Source organism: Anser anser (genome assembly GCF_964211835.1).
Source record: "Anser anser genome assembly, chromosome: 7".
Lineage (NCBI taxonomy): Eukaryota > Metazoa > Chordata > Aves > Anseriformes > Anatidae > Anser > Anser anser.
Genome location: NC_139727.1, coordinates 22224205 through 22243915, shown reverse-complemented (window position 1 = coordinate 22243915; position 19711 = coordinate 22224205). Strand labels below are relative to the sequence as shown.

The following is a 19711-nucleotide window of genomic DNA, read 5'->3' as shown; positions in this document are numbered from 1 at the left end:
TAAGACCAAACTGAGAAAAGCCAGGGAGTGTGAGTAATGCAGTTTATGGATCAGGAATGGGAGCAAAAACCCCCAAGTTTGTGCATATAACTTATTGCCCAAGTTTTCACAGGAAGTCTGTAACAGGCAGAGATCGACTCTCCAGAACGCTAGTGCTGTGTGTTAGCTATTAGTACTGCCTTTCCCCCTCTGAATTACTTCAAAAGCTTTTTCTTTTGAAACAAACAGTAATTCATGGAAACATTCTCCCACGCGTTCTGGGAGGGTCAAAGACCAGTCCGGACTTTCTGTGTGGCTGCAAGAGCAGAGCTGTGCTCTAGGAAAGTAAATAGTCTGTTAGCAGATGATTTAGCAATGTCAAATATTTTCTTCTAGTTCAATTCATTTTATAAATATTTTATGTAACAAATAGAAAAAAATATATATATTTCTACTTGTGTTTAGGTCAGTGGGTTTTGTAATAATTGTTCTGTTACCACTTCCAGCACAACTGCTGTAGAAGCCTCACCAGAGCTAGCTGCCTCATCTCCATAGACCTCTGTCCAGGTTGTGTCCCTAGCCACCTCCAGAGTATCCCAGTCTTAAAATTCAGAGTGATACAAGGAATTTCACTGTGAAATATGATGAAGGTAATCTATTATGTTTTGTATACAGATCTGGAAGCGTCAGAAATCATTGGACAGAGATTTACTCTTTTGTGGAAAGCCTGGCTGAGAAGTTCATAAGGTAAAGCTTTCTTAGATGGTATTTTAAAATTGATTATGTATATGTACACATACACGTGTTCATGCATTATTTCTCATTCACTCCTTATGAAATGAAAATCTGCTGAAGTAATGTGTATGAGACGTGGATCTGGCTTGTTCTTCTGTTTCAGTCCAATGCTGCGCATGTCTTTCATCGTTTTTTCTTCACGAGGCACTACAATCATGAAATTAACAGAAAACAGGCAAGTACTTCCCAGTTTTCATCCAGAAACTTCCTCCACCCCTCCTCTCAAGCCACTCTTAATGAGTGGCCCCAAAACCAGGACGCAGAGCTCTGTGTCAGTCCTCAGTGTGGCATCAACTCGGGTACCTGCTTGATGCCAGCAGCCGTTGTACTGATGGTGCTGGAATGTTATCTGCCAGGCTGTCACATCCCTGCCTTTGGACAACACCTGTGCTGGAGGTGCTTTGCCACTGTGCAGCCAGACCACAGCCTTTTTAGGAGAGACTTAGGTCAGGCAAATTTTTGTTGCCACCTTCACAATCAAGTCCTCAGGCCTCTGTTGTCTATCTGGAAGACAGAGGTCAAACTTCTTTACTTTTCACAGGGGAGATTTGCTATTTTCAAATAGGAAAATAGTGTTGAATGTGGTATTAAAATGTTCCTTGTTCTAAACCGTTGTCATTGTTGGATCTCCAAGTGTGCTTTTTCAGCCCATTTTATATTTCAGAAGTGTAAAAGTGTGCTTTATGCCCAATGGATATCCCTAATCCCAACCCCTGATTTTTACCTTAATCCCACGTACTCCTGTTTCCCCTGTATTTGTGGCTGTGAATCTTTAAGTAATCAGGAAAACTAGTATTAATTTCCCTGAGTGATCCTCTTAGTTTCCAGGTGTTCCTTTGTGAAGTAGGAAGCTATGCACCAGGAGTGATGGTGTCCAAATCACTCTTGTACCAGGAAACAGCCTGAGGAGGTTTGAGCCTCTGGTATGGGACAGGAAATTCCCATTCCCATCCTATTTTCATGTTTTCTGGCCTCTGTCTTTATAATGGAAAAGTCTTAATCCCAACTGTCCTGATGATTGATTGAATAATGAGCTTTTAGTCATCCTATTTTCATGACAGGGCCATAAGCTTTTAAATTCCCATTCCATCTGCAGTTTGTCAGTGTTCAATATCTGGCATTTGCTCTAATTCAGTCTTTTCCTGGCTGACAATATAGCAGAATGAGGGAGCAGTGTCAGCATTTCACCCTTAAAAATGTATTAACCCTAGCATTGTATCATATGCCTGGTTTTGTGCTTCCGTGGGTGCTCAGCTCATGTCAAAACTGTTTTTTAATCTCGGTTTTACCAGTGCTTTAGCTGGTGTGTATGTACTTTGTGCTATGTATTGACAGGATGTGTGATCTAGCTGTGTTACAGGAATATCTCATGGGTGGGGAAAAGGGGGAAGGGAAAACTACCTCTTAATAAAATTCTTTTTTTAATCCAAAGGGAAGCCATAAGACGAGGACTTGAAATTCTTCAGTATGAAGTGCCTGGAGGAGACACCTTCATGCATGAAGGATTTAAAAGGGTACACACCACAGCACCTCCTTCCTTTGATTTATATGTACAAACTTTGATTTCCTTTCTTCTTCTGCACTTAAGAGCTACTAATGTTCTAAAATTTGTTGCAGGCAAATGAGCAGATTTACCATGAAACCTATGGAGGTAGGCATTGCTTATCAATTGTTACATATCTGCATGGAAAAGACAGGGGTGATGGTGTTCTTTGTGTGACCTGCAGTAAACCCGCTGAAAGAAGTGTTGGAGAAGGGACTGGTGTTACACAATCGTTGCATTCCATTTTGACTACAGCCCTACTTTCAGATGCATGATTCATGGTTTATTAAGACCAGAGGAGACCATTATAATCCCAGATCTGACCCAGTGCAGAATACAGACCAGAGCATTGCAGCCGGAGCTGCCTGTACTGCATCTAGGGGACAGGAACACCTTCATCTCCCTGCCCTGCTCTGTCCTGACGAACTCAGCCCTGTCTGCTTCATTCCCCCAGATTCTCCTTCTTGTTAGCATAGGTATGAGTGTGATCAGCTGGTGATTTTTTCTATCAGTGTGAAAACGTTAGGATCAGAACCTGAGTTAGTTATGCAATTTTTTGCTAAATTTGGAGAGGGAAATGTATTTGTGCTTTTTTCTGGGGGGGGGGGGTGGGGGGAAGGGCCTAGGAAGTTGAACTGAGCACTTTATGCCTAGTTTGCACCCTGAAATTAGCTTTTTTTTCCGTTTGTGGATAGATGGCCTCTTTGGAAGATCCATCAATGTCAATGCCTTTTAATAAAATAGGGTGTGCACGTGGAGTCTTCAGCAGCAACTCTTTTGTATGGCTTCTCACATGCTTCTACCAGGCAAATCAAGAGTTTTGATGAGCTCGAGAGAACTATTTTACTTCTTCCTAATAGAGAGTAGTTGTTTAGTTCCTAGCTAAGTTGATTAGGAAAGAAAAAGGAGTAGATGACATCTGGATTCATAAAATAAAGTATTGGGAAAGAAACAAATTCAGAAGAAAACAAAGTTCAGATTCTTTATGGCCTTTTTCAAGCATCCTCAGCAGAAAAAAATGATGAATATGGGAATCCAAGCTTTTTTCCCCTCCGAAGTTGCAGGTCACTTTTAAGGTTTTATGTCTGTGTTGACATGACATGGGAAGGACTGCATGGCATAAGAAACCTGTCAAAGCTAATCAGTCTTTAGTTTCAGACAGTATGGGGAAAGACACTTGAAACTGTACCAGATTATTCTGATAAAATAATAAATACTTCCCTGAAAGTAATGTGTGCATGCATTAGTGAGAACTATTGAAGCAGAATGGTGTGTTGAACCATAGTTTGCTTATTATTTGGGATTAAATTTTTAATATCTTGCATTTTTCTAGGTCATATTGTATTCTATACCACATTACTTTTATAGCTGTCCAAAGTCTGTGCATTTTTTTCATATAAGCTTATCTGGGACATGAAATGGCTTAGCACAAGACATGAATTTTCTCCAGTGGACCTGGTCTTGCATTTTTTTACTCTCAGAAATCCTATGAACTTCACTAACACCTTTTGTTGCATGAGAAGTATAGAACTGAACCCCCCTATGGAAGCACCTTTTCATGCTGTGTTCAGTGGGGTTGCTGCTTTAAAACCTGGTGGAGAGGAAGGTAAGGTGGCAGGAAAGGTCCTCTTGCAGAGGTCTCATACCAGCAGTCTTTGGCCAGTGCTCTTCTAGAGAAGTATTTTCCATTTTGCCATTTCCCCACGTGAAGGGTCTAGATATAGCCTTGGCCAGATACTGCGTTTTACACAGGACAAAGTTTGTGCATGGACCTTGCCAGAGCAGTTCTCCCCCTTAAGTGCTGCTTCTGTGTGATGGAAGTGCGTAGGTTCCTGCTTGTTGCATGTTGCCGTGCATCTGACCTTCAGCTGGGGTAGATCAGTGCATCTCCAATAAAGTCCATACAGATCAGGCTGAGAGTCTGGCCTTGTGGTTTTCTATTTTTGTCAGCAACGAGACATGCGTCACTTCACTTACTTTGATTGTTCAATCTTGTGTCATCTGTATATGCTCTATTAACTGTTGTCCATGTAGGAGTTCGGACTGCTAGCGTGATTATTGCTCTGACGGATGGAGAGTTGCAAGATGTTCAGTTTTATTATGCAGAACAAGAAGTAAGTCTCCTTCATGTTTACCTAAACTAGCTCAAGTGTAGGCATTTACTGTTTTGGCTCTACTGATTATATGGCTTTGCATTTATTGTCTTTTTTTCTCATGTAGGCCAACAGAGCCAGAAGCTTTGGAGCTATTGTTTATTGTGTTGGAGTGAAAGACTTCAATGAAACTCAGGTAATCTTGCTTGCTTGCTTCTTGTTTTGTTTTTGTTACACTAGTGCAGAAATAACAGCATCAGTTGAAGGCATTTATTTAATTACTTGAGGCATAAATCATTTCGTGTCAGTATGATGTCTTTTAGCAAGTATGAAGGGGCCCAGTTTTATTCACTGTAATTTTATTTTCCTCATGATTTATGATTGTCTTTCTTTGCAGCTGTCAACAATTGCTGACAGCATCGATCATGTTTTTCCAGTTACGGGAGGCTTTTATGCCCTTAGAGGAACCATTGATTCAGTAAGTTGGCTATTCTGAAACCTAAAAAAAGGTACTCGTTACTGTGTTAATAAAGCATAGATAAAAAGATCACCAAAAATGTCTTTGTCTAAATCTTACAGATTCTCAAGAAATCTTGCATTGAGATCCTAGCAGCTGAGCCATCCAGTGTTTGTGCAGGAGGTAAGCTTCCACAAGAACAGTGTGGTAAGGCAAACAAATGACACTGAAATGTCAGCAACTACCTGATGTAGTGTCAGAGATGAAGCCTGTGGATGTGTTGGAGAGATCCCCTGGGGCTCCATTTGAAGCCCTGTGCGTCCCTTCTGAGCTTGAGAAGAAGCTGGTGTCAATACACAGGTAGCCTCTAAACACTGGCTTGGAGAACTCTGTGAAAGAGTACTGGGAGATCTGGGGATACTGCTCTTTAAAACATTCAGCAGAAGGAGGAGACAAAAGTGATACAAAGTCAGACTGCCAGAGGCTATCTTAGTGCCTAACGCGACGTCTCACAAATTTCTGGAAAGATTGCGTTCCTCAGATCTGCTAGGGCTTGTCAACAGTTAGAACAAGATTTTGCAGAACAGTCACAGAAACTTCAGGGTTATTGAACCAGATGTAATTAGCTAACTGCGTAGGCCAAGACACCCGACATTTTCTGAAGCATTAGTGTTTTACTTACTTGCACTGAAAGAACTATTAGGGTACAGGCAAATGTGAAGAATCCCAAGAGGAGCTGCTGATAACTTCGTGCCTTTTCTGTCTGGTATATTTAACTTGTATTTGTTCTGTTTACTTTAGCAGCTTGCTATTTTTTTGCGTACTTGAGAGGCTATTGCAGCAGAGAGAGAGTGACACCTTAAGTTTGCTGGACAGTATAGTTTATGGCATGGTTATTTAGATCTGATGTTCATGTCTTGTGTTCACTTCCTCATCCACTGAAAAAAGACTGCATACAAGTGCAGGATACAAAATAAGAGGTTCAGGAAAAATCTATTAAATAGCACAAAAGAGAAATTGTTCACCCACTTCCACATGTCAATCGCAGTATGATCTTGCCCTTAGTATTTAAATTTAGAACAAAATATCCTTGTATCTTTTGAACTACTCTTAAACATGTAAGTATGGAACAGATGTTTGTCATAAAAAATCTGTGGAAAATTTCAAAAGGGAATAATTTTGCTTTTAAAAATCTCCTTTGCAAACTCTACAGAATTAGTCAAAACAACTTAAAAGCTTTTTTATTTTATAGCAAAATTTTTTCTTGCTGTATGAGTCATTTTTGTTTTGCGTAACAACTTATTGCAAGTTCTCTTGCTTATCAAAAACTGCTTTCAGCCAGGTGAAAGTGTGACAGCTCCAGTAGTGATTTGGCCTAACGTTAAGCATATAAAGAATAGAATTTGAAAACATTTTTTTCAAATTTTCAAATTGAAAATATCTTACAAAAGTGCTTAAGTGCTTGTCTTTTCAGGAAAAAGTTTGCCTTTGGTGTCCCTGTCCATGGCAGGGCATTTGGAGGTAGATGGTCTTTAAGGTCCCCTCCAACCCAAACCATTCTGTGATTATATGATTTTTGGAATCTTTTGACATCTTTCATTTTAGAATTTTTTGACGTCTTTCAGCAAAAAGGGCAAAACAGTTTTGAAAAACAAACCAGCTCAGTTCTTGACTGAGCTCAAACCATTTTATTTATTTTTGCCAGGCTTGCTAAGCTTACTAGTTTGTCACAAGTATAATTAAAATGTATTTAAAATAGTTTTTTCTTTTTTTTTTTTTGTATTACTTGCTTGTATCAGTATTTTTCAGCATCTTCATAGCTTTCAAACAAGACCAGTACACATCAGCCTGGAGCAGTCTGTGTGTACGCTGCTAACTCGGCAGGATGCTTAAATTCTGGGGTTTGTTCTGTCCCTGCTGAAAACGTCATTCAGCAAAGGTGGGCTCAGGGCAAAGCATGTTGCTGAATCACCAGGGCATGAAGATGTGGATCTCAGGTGCTTGAAGGTTTGCTTAAAATAGGAGGAAGCAGCAAGTGCAAGTCTAAGTGGTGCAAGCTGTCAACATGTGGGTTAAATGGTCTTTAACACCATGAATTGGGATCATAATAGTTTTTACTACAGGCTTAGTCCTGCAAGCCATACCTGAAATGAACTGCAAGAGTTTTACAGGACGTGGCTGCAAATCCTTACGCTTGTGCTTGGCTTTATTATTTTGAGCAATCCCATGTACTTCAACAGAGCCAGAGGTTTGTCTTTACAGCTGTGAGCACCATTGTCTCCTGGAAGGGATCCCCTTGGATTGAACAACTTTTTCATGGTAGTGTGAATCCAGATCCTGAGTTCAGTTCACTGGACAGTCATTTAATAGTCCTTTTCTATATGTAATGTGACTTTTTAACGTTTATTATTTGGACTTCAACACAGAAAAGCCCTCAGGCGTCTGAAGTAATCTAAAAATTTGAATGCACGTTACATTTAGGTAATCATGAATATAGTTTATTGGTAATATATAGGTAAGAAATAAGATCACATGGTCATTAAATCCTATAGGAAAATATGTATACTGTGCATTTAGAGCTGGGTGAAAATTGGAACATAACAGTTTGTAGAAATGTAAGGTTTGTCCCCCTTTTTTTAGTGAGGAATTTTATTCTTTTTAAAAAAATATATACAATTAAAATCTGCATTTCGAAATTTTGATCAAAAAATACTTATTTTTTTTGGATGTGACATTCTCCAGCAAAGCAGCTTGCTTGTTTATAGCCTTGAAATGTCGATCTATCTGTGCATTTCTTGTGTGCATATTATCTGAGTAAGGAGGGGGGAATCAGTGTCGATTTTATTCAACATTATTACTTATTTCTAGAATCTGTTATGAAAGCACACAGGCTTTGTGTTGCTCAGTGGAAGCCAGTCTTTATTGGGGATTAGAGCAGACTGACCTACTCCTCACAATTATTCTTGCAGCTCACAATTATTCTTGCAGCTCATAATTACCACTGTGCTGATTACTGGTGTTCTCAGCTTCATTTTTGATTTGCCAGAGGTTTAGTAAATTGCTGATGAAACGATTTCCATGTGGTTGCAGCTGAATTATGACAATTCCTATTGGGGCTCTGGCTCTCTGTGACAAAGCTATCCAGTGAGTCCGTTTACAAATTGATCTAGTCGCGTTATGACAGCTATCTGATGCTTAATGCTTTTTGACCCTGCAAATTTGTCATCCCCACTCTGGAGAAACGGAGTTGGGTCCTTTCTCTTCCCTCTGATTTAAAGTGACCAAGACGTGCAGCCTGTAAACAGGCTATCAGTGCCGCAGTGGAGGTGCCTCGTATCCTGTTTGACAGCATCGTTGCTTTGATTATGCTTACGGTGCGTGGATGTGATTGAAAGGTTTTGTTGGATGTGGCATCCTACTGGCCACATCAACTCCCAGGTGTGGATGCAAGCCGTCAGCTTCTCATCAGAGTCACAGAAGCGAAGCCGACAGCGCAGCCAGCGCACACCAGCTCCAACCTACCATCTCGCTGCCAGCGCTGCCCGGTTATTTCAGTGCTGACCTTTTTCCCTTTGCTGTCTTGTCAGCTCGTAGATTGCAGCTTTTGACAGTAACTAAGGAAGAAAAGGACGCAGCCAGAGCCAGGGCGCAAAATTAAATGGAATTAGCCATTTCAACAGACCATCACCCAGAACATGTTAATGCTCAGGAGCATTTGAAGGGGCAGACTTCTCAACAGCAACAACCAAATCCTGTACCAGCTGTCTGCGTTTCCCAGCAAGTCTGGGATTGAAACTCAATTGTCAGCTTGTGTTGATGGGCAGGTTATTCCAAAGTCAGTTCTCACAAGTGACTGTGCAGAACGGCAGTGATGGGAAAAGAAGAGCAGGAGGGGTAACCTGTCCTGACAAGACTAGACCTCTAGATGTAGTTTTTACCGTTTTGTTTTGAAAGTCTTTTTTTTTTTTCATCTTTTCAAAACCACTGAAATAGCTCTCAGTGAAGTTTTTGTGGTTGCTGCCTTTTAAGATTTAGTATGGGGGGAGAGGGGGAGGATCTAACTGCGATTATATTTCATCAAGCTGCTTTTCTATAAAATCAAGAGACAAAAAATAAATTTTAGATGGGTGTCCAGGTATTGTCAGAGCTCTGGGAAGAAGTGTTACCCATGGAGGTTGTTACTAATATTTACTAATAAATACAAATAATAGAACTAATAATAGTTCTAAAACCTTGCTATGGAGAAGTAAGAAACGTGCAGCAGATGCTAGCAGGGCTATACACAGGTTCAGTTCTTGTACGTGCTGAAAGACTTTCACCAGGGCTTGTGCCAGATACAAACCCTTCCCCTCTGTTTCATGGTGGGGCGAGGACGGCAGTCCTGTTTGTCCATGTCTTACTGAACAGAGCAGCTGCTGCTGCTTGAGAGCAGAGTGTGATCTGCTGGGAAGAAAAGAGGAAAGCCTGGCGCTTGTGATTACAGCAGGTATCTGCACCCAAAGCTGTGGAGGAACCATGAGATACCATCAGCCAAGTCAGGCTCGCAGTGTTGCTGTGGCATCTTTGAGGCACTGAGGGTCTGTGGGATGCTTGTGGGAGCCCCCTCGAGATGAATGTTGCTCTGCAAAGCACCAGCGTCACTGTAATACTCTTGGCTATTGCTGCTGAGTACTGAGTGTCAGCGTGGACACTTTGATTCAGACACAGGGTGGAGAACAGCTGTTGTCACGTTGTACTTCAGACCACTGTGGAAGGGAATGCTGCATTTGAGATATTTCTCATAACTCTTCTGTGCTTTTACTTACAGAATCCTTTCAAGTTGTGGTAAGAGGCAATGGTTTTTATCATGCAAGAAATATCGACCAGGTACTCTGCAGCTTCAAGCTCAACGACAGCCTTACTATCAGTAAGTCTTCAGGCTGAGGGGTTCCAGTTCCCCACTGGCTGTCATCCCATGGGATGCAGCCTGTCTCCCATCTGTATCAGGGGAGCCCTTGCAGTGGATGTCGGGGAGATGGGTGGGGATATGCATTTAGCAGCTTGAAATTCATCCTTTTTCGCTCTTACAACCTGTGGGCATTGTGTTGTGAGGGCTTATGCAGGAGATACTGCTGCACAGTGAATTCCAGGCTCGCTGTGAATGATTCACGTGTGTGATACACACAGCCAGCAAGGACTGGCTATCGCGCTTTAACAGGAAGGAAATAAAATTGCTCCCTATTCCCTGGGTCATCTCCAGAAAAAATAAATAATGCTGTCTTGATGCCCTGGTGGTGTGTTAAAGCTATTTGGTCACTGATTCAGAAGATGCTTACCATAAAGCAGGGCCCTTCAGCTCTGCTCCATTCCTCTCTGACACAAGTTGCCGGTCTTATCGCAGAGAATGTGTAACGTGGAAACTCCCTGCAATCGCTGTGCTCAACGGGGTCTTTTGTTTGCTGTCTCAGCAGCCAGGCAAAGGACTGAATGGCCAAAAAAGATCGAGTGTCCATTTTCTCAGCAGTCCTCTCTTCTTCGTGAGAAGCAGTGTGTGTCTGGCAGGGTGAAGCATGGCATGGGGAGGGGAGCTTGGCTTCTTCTCTCTATATGCTGCCCTTGTTGGCTGAGCACAGTAGGGGCTTTCATACTCTGTTGCGGCCAGACTGGTGCCTTCCCTAGCAGTGAATTCGCTTAGAGAGGGTGCACATGAATCGCTCCTTCATTTCCCATCCTTGCTGCCTACATAGAGGCTGTGTTAAATAAACTCTGGTGGTCTCACTCCCGTCACACTCACAGATGCCCTTTGCAGGGGATTTGTTTCTTGTGGCTTACCAGGTAGCCCGACTTCTGGCTCTTTCTTCCTTGTTCCTAACCCACTGGCACCTTGACTAGATTTCACACTGCAAGTGCTAGGGCTGACCTGGAAGTACAAAGGAGAAAAACTGCCCTAATTCCATATGTCCTCCATACTGTGTTTTCCTTGGGTTAGGTCTGCAGCAGCTGATGTGATAAGACACTGATCTGTGCTGGCTGTGCTTTTTTTCCCCCCTCAGGCTGGCCCTAAAACACATCACTAACTTACCTGCTTTGGCAGGATAAGGCCATGGAAATGAGCTGTGTCTTCAGGTGTGCTTGGGATGGGAGAAGCAGGAAAGAACAGCTCTAATAACTGTTGTTGCTTGAGGTTTTTCTCATTTCTGACAGTTATATTAATTCCTTTTCAGATGAAAAGCCAACACTTGTTCATGATACTTACCTGCTTTGCCCTGCTCCAGTGATAGAAGATGCTGGACAGTAAGTATTGCTTTCCAGTAGGTGTCAGGAGAGAGGGGACTTTGGATGAGGATGTCATTACTGAGCCAAGGGCTTGGAATTTTACCCAAAGTGCCAAACTAAGAAGATTAATTTTTGTAATGGGATTAGGGCAATCCTGTGCGTACCAAATACCCTCCTAGCATGAGCAAGCGCAGTTCTATTCAATGAAAAATAAGTCTGGTGATAAAAACTCCCACATCAGCTGTGCCACAAAGCTCTTGACATCACTGGACCCATGTCACGCGCAGTCTCTGGAGATACAGCCGCAGTGAGTCATTGTAATCATTGATGTCAGGCCTCACTCTGTTTCTGTGGATGCTAGTGGGTGTTAGGATTGCCCTTCCCACTGCAGCGTGCCCAGGAAGCTGTAGTCCAGCTAGCTGCAGCTGTTCTGCACCACATCTCCAGAACTTGAGGGCTCTGCATGGGAGGGACTGTTTAATAAGACATCTTGGAAGTCTCCCCCTGTGAACCCAGTGTAGCTGGGAGGCTATCGGCCATGAGGTGACTTGGAGAAAGCTAGAGTTAATGAGAAGAGCGGGGAGGGAGGATTTCAGATGCTGGTGGGGGAGGATTTTTGAGGATGCCTGTGTAATTTCTTCTCTGTTCCTGTTTCATTTTTTCCAGGCCAAAAGTTAACTGAGTTCCAAGCAGACTTTTCATTTTGATTGAAAAGATGCTTGATTTGAATCCTTTTGCTGATGTTGATGTCGCTCTCATTTTGCCCCTGTTCTGCTTTGGTTAGTGTTGGTATTGTTCAGCCATTGTGATCTTGCAGACTTCAGATAGATGTGGCACAAGACTGTAACTTCTTCCTTGGTGATCTTCTGAGTCCTTGAATACTGTACTGGGGTCTCCCTCCCCTTCCCTATTTTTGGGTAGTGGGGGAAACTTTTTTTTCTCCTTAGACCCTTTTTCTGATATTGGAGAATGCCTATGGCCAGATTCTGTTTCAATTTCACTGTCATTTCAGTGATTTTTTTCCCTTGACCTCATGCAGATACTCTGACTTTACTTAGATAAGCTTTTAAAAAGAAAAAAAAAGACAGTCTCTTTAATCTCCAGAAAGATTTAAAATAAAACAAAGTCTTAAGGTTTCCTGTGCTATCTAGGGTAATATTGCAAATGTCTGAGACTGTTACAACTTACTGTCCTAGTGCCCTTTGCCCCAGGTGGGATGGAGGCTTTTAAATAAAGAGCATATGTCCCAACTCAATTAAGCCAACATAAAAAGGATGGCTCCTGGGCAAGCAGAGAGACAGAGGTAGGTAAGCACCTGAAGCCACGATAATGCCTTGACTCAGCAGGGCATGTTATCCATGCATGTTCATCAGCCAATGGCTAAAACACAGCCGGAATAAAGGGAACAATGAGTATAAAGATGACACTAAAAATAAGTGTATCTGTTTGTGCTTTAGGGTGGTTTTCCTACAAGTCAGCATGAACAACGGGCTAACGTTCATCTCCAGCTCTGTCAGCATCACCAGCACACAGTGTGTAAGTAATTGCAATGGGGCTTGACAGAGAAACCATGAGACCTTGGAAAGAGGCGGTGGCTCTTCAGGCAAAGCCTCCTTGACTGAACATGAGCTCCCTGCAGCTGCTGCATCACAGTTGTTGAGTGAATCCCAGCAATTCCTTGAAAAATAACCAGGCTAGTTAAGACTAAATCATTACTGATGATGGCTAGATCATGGTAGATTTATGGAGTAAACAATTACAACAAAAGGCTCCGAGACTGTTTCTATCCCAGGAGAGAAATGTCCTTATAGATAGGATTTGGCTGGAAGGGAATCCATGAAAATGGAAGAAAGAGCATCAAGAAGCAATACGCTATTGAGTATTGGGATCACCTGTGGTATCTGAGGTGAAATGTACAACTTCTGGAGCTTTGACATAGAAGGGCCACAGCATGGAAGATCCTCTAAACTTTCATTTTTTAATTTTTTTGGTGGTTGGAGTTCACTGCATTTGTTGTTAGACCTCCACAATTTACCTCTAGTTCAGGACTTGCCAAGGCATTTTTTTACACTTTTAACAACAGGAGGTAGCTGCTTTTTTCTTGGTGTCATGGGGGATGAGCAGAAAGAGACACCAGCATCACATCCTGTGGTGAGCTTCCTGATACAAGGCTGCTGCCCAGCTAAAGGAGCATGTCCTGCTGTGGGACAGCAGTGGCTTTGCTACACATATCCTGGCTGATGTCAGGAAGACCATTTTTCCACAGGGGAGGGTAAGGGACCAGCAGCTAGAAGTGTTCTTTCAGCAAAATCTGATTTTAGAATTTAAAAAAAAGCTGACTACAAGTAGATAAATGGTTTTCTTCGTTGCTATGGAGTAGAAATAAGCAACAACGATAGCTGGTGCAAGCTAAGAACAGTTTACTCTAAAGATTGGGCCTTGTGCTTGCGGACTAAAAGTTTGCCAAAGTACTTGGTACTAAGCATTTGGTATCAAAGCTGGGCTTTATTATTATTGTTAGTGTCTAAAGGACTTTTATAGCCTACACCAAATGCTGTCATATTGGTTTGTAATCATTGTTGGCCTTTCTGACAGCTGCAGAGTAGAAAGACAGGAATGGGAACAGCAAGTGGAGCTCGCAGACTTGATTTTCTGATGTTTTCAGCAATGCAGCTGGGAAATTTTACAGCAGATTGCTGGAACAGCCCAGGGTGTCAGGATGCAGAGTCTAGCAGACATGATTTTGCAGCTTTGCCTTTTATATAAATTTTTTTCTACAAACTTTCCTCAAAATTTTCTACATTAAGGCTTTATATTTCCACTCTTTACTCCCTTCTACCCCAGGTACCATGAAGCCTTTTGAGTCCACAGTGAAACACAAGCGTTAACTGGTGCATTTAGTTACCCATATGTAATTTTTCTGATGGATGCTGAAGTCTTAGTCCTAGTTGGGGTTCCTTCAGGCCAGAACGTGGTTGGAGGAAGCTTTCCTCTCAGTAGCCATAGGATAAAGAGAGAACTCCAATCTCCAGTCCTGTCAATCTCACGTTTTTTGCCCAGCTCCTGCAGATTGAACATGAAGGAGACAAGGGGCCTGATTCTCATCTGGTGCAGGAAAGATCATATCCCAATTGCAGTCCATAAGCAGTAAGGCTGATGGTTCGCTTTCCAACTTTGTCCTAACCTCATGCCTTTCGCTCTTATTGTTTTAGAGACTCTCTCCATTTCCTTTCCTCTCCTGCTCCCTTTTCTGTGAGCTGCCGTCAGCTGGCCTGCTCAGCTCTCCTCCCCAGCTGGCGCTTCTGTCCTTTCTGTACAGTAAGTATCTTCTCTTGACTTTACTCCTAAAGCCTCTGTGCAATCCCTGTGCTCCTTTCTGTTCAGCTGCATGAAGTCTGCTATTTCCTTTTTCAAAGTCCAGCTTCACTACAATGCTTTGTATATTCGATCACTGAAAGAGGACTCTCTAGCTTCTGGCTGCCAGCAGCTCCCGAGCTGCTTCTGGCAAATGTCTTGGTGATTTATATGAGTACTTAGCATGGGAAAAGCAATGCCTGGGAACAGGACAAGAAGGCAATGTGTGTTTGGAGTAACAGTAGCAGTGGTATGTACGTCTATGTGGCTCATGTGCTGCATTGGTGCCGTTCTTGGATTTGTTGTAAGGAGTGCAGAAACGCCTCTTAAAAGTTATACTTGATTTTAATCACTCTTTTCTCAGCGAACTGGCTTCACTGGGAGTTGATGTCTCCCAAGTGTCCATTTCCCTGATGTGTTAGTGCTGTTTGGAGCCGAGGGTGGGCCAGAGGGGGACGGCATCACTGAGCTGCAGCTGGGTAGTGTCTTCCAGCAGGATTCCTTTGGGCAGGACACCTGGTATTCCACCTTGGCTTTCTCCTGCTCCCTGACTTAACAAATGATGTGAGCTATGTAATGTATCTCAGAACAGGTTGGTTTGTTGTATCCGTGACAAGAAGTTGCAGAGCAGCAAAGGGATGGTGATGCAGTGCTAGAGTTATGGGATACTGGGGCCCATGCCTAAGCGTGGTATGGGAGCTGTGGGTGGGTTAGTCATGTCTTAACATGCCAGTCCGACAGATCTAGGATTTGGCCTGAGGAAGAGCAGATATCACCCAAGTCAGCCACTCAAGATCTCATCCAGACTTTGCAAAACTCTTATCAGCCCATACTTTCTTTTCCACCCTCAGCCTTTTTTCTGTCTGGGGGGAAAACAAATCAACTGGGAACAATGAAGGGAACTCCTCCTGTTGAAAGAAGGGGCTAAGCATGAGTTTGAGTTGTCTTGTCATGGGAATTCAGCAAGTAGTTTTCAGATTTAACAAGGTAAATCTCATGGACCTTAACCTCCATGCATGGGGACTTGCTTTCTTTCCATTTAACCTCCCACATATCCTTGTTTCAAAGCATCTTACAGCTTTTTCTCTAGCCATCTCATGTTTCCTCAGCCTGAATCACAGATCTTTCTTCAAGCTCTTTTTGCTTCCCAGTCTTAGGCTGTCCTTCATTTTGCTACTGGGTTTTTCCTGTTCTCTGGTATCCCTGTTGCTGGTGAATTAAACCTCTTTAGCTCAGTTTACCATTGAAGAGGTTTCTTTTCACAGGTTTGGATCACCAGAGCTAATATTAACCTCATCCCAGAGCCCATTGCAGTCCAAGGAAACTGCATGTCTCACCTTGCCACTGCTCATCTGCATCAAATGTTTAATTTCCAAAAAGCCATGTGCTCTGTGTGTTCTGCAGGAGCCAGGCAGCACATTGAAGACCTACTTTCCTGTAGTCACCAGAGCAATACTCAATCAGCACATCTTGTCATGAAATGATGGACTGTTTGCACTCAGAGCAGGATTTCCACAGGAAAAGCTAATTTCAAGTTTTAACACTTTTTTTCTTTTTAAATTCCAGACTCTTTCGAGAAAACTTGACATCTGTTTTGAATGTAGTTCCTTAACTATCTAGCCCCAGACTCCCACCTGCGGAGTGGTAGATAGAATATAAGAAAGAGGAATGGTTAAGCTCACGGCATGTTATTAAAAAGTCAAACCAGTCCCAAGAAGCTTACCAAGAACCAGCAGCATTAATGACTAGTTTGTCTAAGTCCTCGGGCTGGGGTTGTGTGCTGTCTGAGTCAAGAGGCAACAGAGGCAGGCGTGGGAGCTGTTGAGGCTGAGATAAGAAGTTTTGCTCTGTTGTATGATGTTGACATGTTAAATTACCTGTAAGCTCCTAGCTCCAATATTCCCATTCTTTGCATATCAACGATGGTATATTCTGCATCTCTAGTGACGGAAGATTACTTGAGTCTGGCCATGTAGTTTGAAATGCCCTTCTGACAGTATTAAGGGACCTGTCAGCGCAGACTTGGGAATGGTTTGTGTACAATTTTAGTTCCCTTGAGTCTACTGAGCTATAGACATACCGTAAATGTATATATAAGTTGCAGATATACATACCACAAACAAGAGGTGCTTCCCTGAAGCATGACTTCAAATACACATTTGTCACGCTAAATCCTGATGAGACCCTAATGATAACAGTGATGTACTGCACTGCCTAAGTGAGACCTTGTAGTGAGGGAAACCTGGCTCATTTTGCCCAATCTAATTGTGTAAATTCTGGGCTCAAGTCTCATTTTTGGCATACAGAGATAACTCAGAAACAATCATCTTTTTTGCAGCTGACTGGAACCATCCTTTTCATTGCTCTGCTGATTCTCTTTTTGCTGCTGGCTCTGGCTCTTCTTTGGTGGTTCTGGCCCCTTTGCTGCACAGTGGTAAGTACAGATTTATTTATTTTTACTTGATTTCCATTTTTTTGGCTTATTGCTAAAACAATTACAATGGTTTGGAGTTCTAGTTTCTTCATGTAGTAGTGGACCAAGTAGCTTGACTCTGCAGTGTTATGGATTCTGTAATGCATTCCATTGTGCATCACAGACAAGATATAATCTTACCTACAGTCAGAGTAATATAGGGTGCAAATGCCCACAGCCCACACTGCTATTCCAAAAATAGACCAGCTGTCTAGATGGCATGCGTTTGGGTGAAGCGACGCCTAAATACCTTGAAAGTTACGTGATGCAATTTCCCTGCACAATTTTTTGAAGCGCCTGTAAATTAGAAGAGCTTTTGCATTATTTGTTAAATATGCAAGTCAGAGTTTAATGTGTGTGGAGCTGAAAGTTATGGGCATTTCACAGGGGCTAGTAAGCACCAGGCAGGGCTGGAAGCCTGGTCTCTTTACGACATGTGGTGGTCCTGGTGCTGCAGCATGAATGTTGCTATGGGTGCAAGTAACGATAGTCTGCTGTTTGTGGTGCTGTGTGCAGTGAGCAATCAGTCATTCCCTTGAGGTTTTTCACAGGAGTGACACTTGCAGGGTCAAGTGCAGTGTTTGCAGAAGAGGGTATCAAATGAAATATATAGGAGTAGCCAAATAAACAGCACGTGAGAGCTTCAAGAGGTTTCAGTTCCTTTTCCTGCTGTTGTCTGAGCTTGGCCCAAGTTTCTGCAGGGATCAATGCTTCTGTAAAACAAGCTTTGGCATCTGTGGCGGAAGAGCATAATGGAACTGATCTACTAATATGTACATAAGCTCTGCTATTAAACACTAGAGATAAGCTTTTTTTATGCATAGGAACTGCAGACTCTGAATATTTTGCACTAGCTTGGTAATCACATGACATTTTAAGGCAGAACTATGTGGAGCTGTATTATGAGTTACTTAAGAGGGCACTTCACCAACTGAATAGTTCAATCTGATGGGTTTAGCTTCTCATCTGCATTAATGTTCTCTGCTGAAAAGCAGAGAGGCTAATAAGAGAATTGAATGTGGGGGAACAGAGCAGAGCAACCCATCTATGACAAGCATGAAAGCAGAGAGGGCGTAGCACTGGGATGGATGAGCCCTACTATTAACTCAGATTTCTCCTGTTGTTTATATATTCCAGGTGATCAAGGAGCCGCCTCCACCACCACCTCCAGAGCCTGTAAGCGTGCTATTTCTGAGCTGTTGCACTGTATGCAGTCACTGCAGTGCATCGTGCTGCCCAGGAGCGTCAGCCCTGGAGGTGTCTTAATGACACCCTGAAGGCTGAGAGAGGAAGTCTCTTGGGTCAGGGCAGTTATTTCTGCCTTCTGGCCTCTTTATATAAGTACAGCAAGACTATTTTCATCCACAGAGAAAATAGTTGCATAACTCAGAAGTCCACAGACCCACAGTTCATACTGTATTTTGTTCCTTCTGCTGTGCATCACACAGGTGTGTGTAGGAAAATCTTTGCTTCTCCAGCATCAAAAACATCCCTCCTCCAGCAGAGCTGCTGTTCTCAGCAGGAGTTTAGCCCCTTTGGAAGTAAAGAGCAAAGTCTGCCTGCTGAAAGAAAAGACAGTGAAGGCCGCATTCTTGTGGCTTTACAGGAGAGTGAGCAGGAACTGGCCTCTGGCTGTGGTTCTGCTGCAGCCTGACCCTTGGCAGGACACTTGGCCCTTCTCTATTTAGGTTGTGAGCTGTTGGAGGCTGGGTTGAACTGAGCTCTTTTTGGTACAGTAACACACAAAGGCCCTGACCCCAGCTTAGGTTTCACTCTACTGTTTTGTTGGAAGTAATAGCAAGAAATAAAAGCATTTCCAGAGTAAGCTCATGCCAACCTCTATTCCTTTCCTAAGCACAGGCAGTTAAAGGGTGGAATATACTTGCCTAACCCACAAGAGAAGCTTACAGTTTGCTGCTAATTTGCTGTAACTTGGCATGAATATCAGGAGACAACCACAGCTGCTGTTTTGAGGTTGCAAGAGGCCACCATTGCTGTGTCTGTGATCCTGTTACTTGTCCTGGGCAGCAGCACTATGACAATTTAACTTGAGAATATGCAATAAAAATCATGCACTGTATAGGAGATATTTAGTATAAATTCTTTATCAACAGGAAAAGCATGTGCCATAATTAACTGTCCTGTAACTGTCAGGCTTTCCAGTAATAAGGGTTGTTAGACACACAGAATTTAAATCTGTGTTAGACCCTACGGAAGAGGCAGGGTTTCTTATGTAGCACTCAAGCTCCCAATGAAGTGAAACAAAACTGCTGATGTAGTTCACTGGTTACCGTCTTTAATGTGGCACAAAATGGGTTTGTGCATTGTACTCTTCCAAAACAACATCAAAACATGCATGCAATAACTTCCATGTGTATTTCTGTGACTTGAGGGGGACACCTCTAAATCCCTTACCAGTAATGGGAATGTCTTGCCTGGCCGTACTTAAGAATTTGTTGGAAGAACTGACCCGTGAACTATAGCTGAGAGTTCAAATGTCACTGAATGGAAATAGCTTTCTCCAAGGCATAACCTAAGAGTTAAATATGAATAAACAAAAATGAAGACATGCTTTTAAAAAGACATTACTGGCTTTTGGAGTCTCAATTCCTTTCACATTAAAATAGAAACATGTAGGGCCACTTCAAGAAAATGTCGCCTAGTAATCTAATAACAAATTGTGTCTTTCTCTAGTATTTGGATTTCACTTTTTTATTTTGTCAATTATTATTTAAATAAAAATTCCAGTGTTTCTAGAACCA

General features: G+C 42.5%; 1 protein-coding gene across 1 annotated transcript in view; it reads left to right on the top strand.

Moving 5' to 3' along the window:
• ANTXRL (ANTXR like) overlaps positions 1–19711 on the top strand; it is a 55705-nt gene that overhangs the window by 11708 nt on the left and 24286 nt on the right. The window contains exons 2-14 of the mRNA XM_083843119.1: positions 655–726; positions 878–949; positions 2207–2288; positions 2392–2425; positions 4352–4431; positions 4538–4606; positions 4808–4888; positions 4990–5050; positions 9675–9773; positions 11071–11140; positions 12580–12658; positions 16815–16910; positions 18087–18125. Of these exons, the coding sequence (XP_083699245.1) occupies positions 655–726; positions 878–949; positions 2207–2288; positions 2392–2425; positions 4352–4431; positions 4538–4606; positions 4808–4888; positions 4990–5050; positions 9675–9773; positions 11071–11140; positions 12580–12658; positions 16815–16910; positions 18087–18125 (934 nt within the window). The remainder of the gene's footprint in view (positions 1–654; positions 727–877; positions 950–2206; positions 2289–2391; positions 2426–4351; positions 4432–4537; positions 4607–4807; positions 4889–4989; positions 5051–9674; positions 9774–11070; positions 11141–12579; positions 12659–16814; positions 16911–18086; positions 18126–19711) is intronic.